At 37.1% G+C, this 4,929-nt stretch overlaps 1 protein-coding gene and 2 non-coding genes across 3 annotated transcripts; all 3 read left to right on the forward strand.

Moving 5' to 3' along the window:
- The first annotated feature begins 49 nt into the window (after positions 1-49).
- LOC132000137 (small ribosomal subunit protein eS1) lies at positions 50-3,282 on the forward strand. The gene is made up of 5 exons (XM_059373651.1): positions 50-170; positions 517-704; positions 2,052-2,260; positions 2,831-2,940; positions 3,110-3,282. The coding sequence occupies exons 1-5, from the start codon at positions 116-118 to the stop codon at positions 3,229-3,231; spliced, it is 684 nt and encodes a 227-aa protein (XP_059229634.1). The 5' UTR covers positions 50-115; the 3' UTR covers positions 3,232-3,282.
- Positions 1,292-1,364, forward strand: LOC132009497 (small nucleolar RNA SNORD73). The gene has a single exon (XR_009401967.1). It is a non-coding gene; the product is annotated as a small nucleolar RNA SNORD73 (small nucleolar RNA).
- On the forward strand, positions 2,536-2,607 carry LOC132009498 (small nucleolar RNA SNORD73). Its single transcript, XR_009401968.1, has one exon. It is a non-coding gene; the product is annotated as a small nucleolar RNA SNORD73 (small nucleolar RNA).
- Positions 3,283-4,929: the final 1,647 nt, after the last annotated feature.

The following is a 4,929-nucleotide window of genomic DNA, read 5'->3' on the forward strand; positions in this document are numbered from 1 at the left end:
AAGTTTTAAAAACTCAGTAAGAATTACGTGATCTGCGGTAACAACTTACTTGTTTTTAAAATACAGGGTTGATCCATTTTCTAAGAAAGATTGGTATGATGTGAAAGCACCAGCTATGTTCAATATAAGAAATATTGGAAAAACACTAGTCACAAGAACTCAAGGAACCAGTGAGTATTTTCTCGTTTTGTTTTTTGTTTTTTAAATACGCCTGCTGGTGGGAGAACTAAGTAGAATGGTCGCAGCTTTGGCCACGGTGGTGCTTGTTTGGTACAACACTTGGGGAAGGAAGGTGGTGCTTTGAGAATTAGTTAAGAAAATGTGCTTAGGTATTATTTGAGTTTCTTGTGAGGATTGTCAGTAAGTCATGGGTGTCCACATGGAATTAGGCTAACAAAAGTTAGGGTCTTTATAATTTACATTAACTTTCTAAGTTCAACCTTATGCATGAATGTTCTTGGCTGGCTTGACTTTATGTGGTTCTTAATGATAAAAACACAATTTATTGTTTTCTAGAAATCGCTTCTGATGGCCTCAAGGGTCGTGTATTTGAAGTGAGTCTTGCTGATCTGCAGAATGATGAAGTTGCATTTAGAAAATTCAAGCTAATTACTGAGGATGTCCAGGGCAAAAACTGCCTGACCAATTTCCATGGAATGGATCTTACCCGGGACAAAATGTGCTCCATGGTCAAAAAATGGCAGGTAAGAGCAGAAGTTTCTTAGTGCATGGTGTTCTAGCGTGCATGGTCAAGGATGCCCTTTTTGGAAAAGAAGGAACATATGTGATTGAAGTAAATTGTATTTCAAATCCATGACGTTTTGTAGCTTTTATCGAGTGCTGACTCCGGGGATTGGCACTCTTGAACTTGAGTAAAGCAGTGAGTGAGCCATGATCATCGTATTTAACTGGAGTTCAAGATATATTTATTATCTTTTTTTCCCAGTTTTTAAAATTAGGTTATCAGAGTTGGTAAGAGTGGCAAAGCTTCTTGTGAGGTTGGAATCTTTGCTCAGTTTCCCAATTGTGTTCTCTTTGGCAAGTAACTTAAAGCTTGCTGGGCTTTGATTCCTTTATCTAAAATGATATGTAGGTAAGAGTATCACTTCTTGGGAGTTACAAAGATGAAATAAAAGAGCCATGAAAACATGCTTATACACAGAATTTGTGCATAATGCACAATGCTTTGACACAAAGCACTTAGAAGGCATTGTTACTACAGGAAATAATAATTACATTGGTTCAGATGTGTTTGGCTAACCATTCAGTTTTGGGATGTTTTGTATATGGGAATGAGTGATGACAAAATGTTTCGGTCCCAAATGATACATACTGATTATACCGTTACATTTATTTCTGACATTCCCTGAAGGTTTTATGGTTGAATTTCTGGAAATACTCTAACGTCCTTTTGCTATAAGTGTATTACTCATTTTTTTAAATTAAAGTATACAGTTTACAAAATGCAAAGACGGTATTTGTTTTTGTTGCTATCTAAGGTAGTTTTCATTTTTTACTTGAGGCAAAAATATGAGTAGTTAGTGGATTACTTACTAACATTTTAGCTGTGAAATTAAATATTTAATCATCATCACACTTTAGTTTGGAACAAAAGTTACATTTAAAAATATGCATTTAGTGTTGTAGTAGTATTTCACCTATTCAGACAATACTTTTTAAAAAAGAATGACCTAAGTGTAGACTAGAGTCTCAGAACAGGTTTTCTTAGATGCAGAGGTATATAGTTGATTGGTGGGGGAAAAGTCTGGCATGTAAAAGAAATGGGGTTAGATGCTGCTGAGATTGGGATAGAAGTGTTCACCTAGGGTAGAGTGTTGAGAGGACTTGGTATTTATTTAATTAGACATGAAGGGTAGTAAGATTTGGAGTAACTGGGTAAGTTCACTTCAAGGAAGTTAATTCTGTAAATTAGGCGTGTAGTTTGTATGATGATCATGTACTTGATATTTCTAGCATTTTTATACTAGAATTTGAGGGCTATAAATTAATAACATTAAAACCTGGTACATCTGACTATCTTTTTTCACTAGACCATGATTGAAGCTCATGTTGATGTCAAGACTACCGATGGTTATTTGCTTCGTCTATTTTGTGTTGGTTTTACTAAAAAACGGAATAATCAGATTCGGAAGACCTCTTATGCTCAGCATCAACAGGTCCGCCAAATTCGGAAAAAGATGATGGAGATCATGACCCGAGAGGTTCAGACAAATGACTTGAAAGAAGTGGTCAATAAATTGTAAGTGTTTGTTTTCCTCATACCTCGTAACAATGAATCTCTTCTTATCCCTCTGATGAAGGACTTCTCAGACCTGTGTTTAAATCCTGTCTGTGAAACTGTCTGGCTATATGTCCCTTAAAATATTTTAAGTGCTCAGTAAATGTGATTTGGTTTTTTTATCCTTATTTGAATGAAGCAATCTCATAGTGAGACCTGAAGTATAGGAAATGTTTTTGTCTTAATTAGAAAATATACTGAAAAGGCTAAACTTTCTACTGTCAGTGATGTATGGGAATAGATGATGACAAGATGTTTCGGTCCCAGATGATGTCCACTGATAAAACTGTTAACATTTTTCTGATGTTCCCATGCAGTTGGTTTGAGAGGGTAGAATAGAAAAGGCAGAAAGATCAAATGCTAACTTTCTTACTAACTGGCTGTATAATTTAGGTCATTTAACCTCTACCCTTAGAAGGACTGTCTTACAAGACTGTCTTATAAGAGCACTGTCTTGCAAGAGGATTTGAGTGGATTAAATGAGGTGGGTATTAATGTGTATATATTTATCCTTTCTTTACTGGTTTGCAGGATTCCAGACAGCATTGGAAAAGATATAGAAAAAGCTTGTCAGTCTATTTATCCACTCCATGATGTCTTCGTTAGAAAAGTAAAAATGCTGAAGAAGCCCAAGTTTGAATGTAAGTTAAAAAGTCATAGGATTCCTGAGAAAAATGTGCAGCAAGATATATTGGTGTCTTGTTTTTTTGAGACCAGATAATCTTTTTTTTCTGTCCTGCGTATATAGTATTGAAAACATTGTTTTAAGAAAATGGTGTGCTATAAAAATTCTTTCTTTCTTTCTTTTAGTGGGAAAGCTCATGGAGCTTCATGGTGAAGGTAGTAGTTCTGGAAAAGCTACTGGGGATGAGACCGGTGCTAAAGTGGAACGAGCTGATGGATATGAGCCACCAGTCCAAGAATCTGTTTAAAATTCAGACATTAAATGGTGACAAATAAAAAATCTTATTTGTGATGTTTAATTTCTGATGATTCTTTTTAATAATGTAGGCTTGGTGAATCAGATACTCTGAACTGATGATGATGCAAACTTTTCTGAACTGTTGAATGGATTTTATCCGTTGCTCTGGGTTACTAAATAGCTGCAAAAGGTAGTGATCCATTTTAAGTTGTAGTGATCTGGATGGAAGTACTATAGAGGGGTAATAAAAGGAAATCTTTTTTTTTCTTTTTTTAACATGGTGTATGTTTTTAACTTTTTTTTTTCTTTTTTCAGGTTTTGTTTATTTATTTGACAGAACACAGGCAGGGGGAGCAGCAGAGGCAGAGGGAGAACCAGGCTCCCTGCTGAGCAAGGAGTCTGACCTGGGACTCAGTCCCAGGACCTTGGGATGACCTGAGCGGAAGGCAGACGCTTAACTGTCTGAGCCACCCAGGCATCCCTTAAATGGTTCTTGAACCATCTGGACGGCTTGTTAAAATAATGGCAGGGCCCTGCCCCAGAGCTTCTGATACACCGATTGCAGTGTGAGACCTGAAAACTTGCCCTTTTTTTGAAATTTGAATTAACAAAATTTCCTGGTGATGGTGATGGCCAGGGACCATACTTGGAGAACCACTAGGCTAGACTGATTGAATAATGGCATAACTTTTTTTTTTTTTTTTTTAAAGATTTATTTATTTGACAGATCACAAGCAGGCAGAGAGAGAGAGAGGAGGAAACAGGCTCCCTGCCAAGCAGAGAGCCTGATGCAGGACTTGATCCCACGACCCTGAGATCATGACCTGAGCTGAAGGCAGAGGCTTAACCCACTGAGCCACAGGTGCCCCTAACTTTTATTTTTTAATCTAAATGATTTTTTCCCTAAAGCCTCAAAATGTCATATTGTGTACTAGTACTGGGAGTTGAACTTGGCTAGAGAAATTGGTTGTTGATCCCTGTTAATAAGTGGGTATTTGATGTTGCACACTAGCCAGTAATTCCTTTTCTATTTTTTACCCATTCTTTTCTGTAGTCCTGCTCACCTCGAGCTTTCTCATTTTCAATCAGCTGATGACCTTAAAATCATTAGAAGAGTTTAAAGTAGATGAGAGAAAAGAACTTGACAAATTCCCAGTCTGCCGTGTATGTATACAGTGGCATTTTTTGCCTTCCCTCTTGGTTAATCAAGCTCATGGCTTTAGCAGTTTTTACCTTTATTGGTATTTATTGACCATTCCCTTCCATCAGCATACATTCTGAAGTTTACCCTTCCAGGTGGCACCCTACCCAAACCCTTTGTAGAGCAAAGCTCAAAAAAGTTGACGATACATACTTTTTCTTGGAAAGTGAGTTTTTTGTTTGATGTTTGAGTAAACCATTTTCATTGTATCTTAATTTTACTTTTAAAATTACCCAGTTAGACACATCCACAAGCTGTTGGCTGTGAAAGTTAACAGTGACTTCGTCGCTAAGTCTAAATGGTCTTTTTATGACCTTTTATGTGCCTCTAGTGGCATTTGACAGTTCATTTTCTTCGAGAATCTTTTTTTTTTTTTTTTGAACATTTTATTTATTTGTCAGAGAGAGAGAGGGAGAGCGAGCACAGGCAGACAGAATGGCAGGCAGAGACAGGAGAAGCAGGCTCCCTGCCGAGCAAGGAGCCCGATATGGGACTCAATCCCAGGAC

This window comes from Mustela nigripes, chromosome 1, assembly GCF_022355385.1.
Source record: "Mustela nigripes isolate SB6536 chromosome 1, MUSNIG.SB6536, whole genome shotgun sequence".
Classification (NCBI taxonomy): Eukaryota; Metazoa; Chordata; class Mammalia; order Carnivora; family Mustelidae; genus Mustela; species Mustela nigripes.

Bases quoted from the DNA above. Each gene is read 5' to 3' on its own strand.
- LOC132000137 (XM_059373651.1), top strand. From the start codon at position 116: ATGTTCAATATAAGAAATATTGGAAAAACACTAGTCACAAGAACTCAA. The intron at 171-516 runs GTGAGTATTTTC...ATTGTTTTCTAG, and splicing joins CACAAGAACTCAAGGAACCA to AAATCGCTTCTGATGGCCTC. The intron at 2,941-3,109 runs GTAAGTTAAAAA...TCTTTCTTTTAG, and splicing joins GAAGAAGCCCAAGTTTGAAT to TGGGAAAGCTCATGGAGCTT.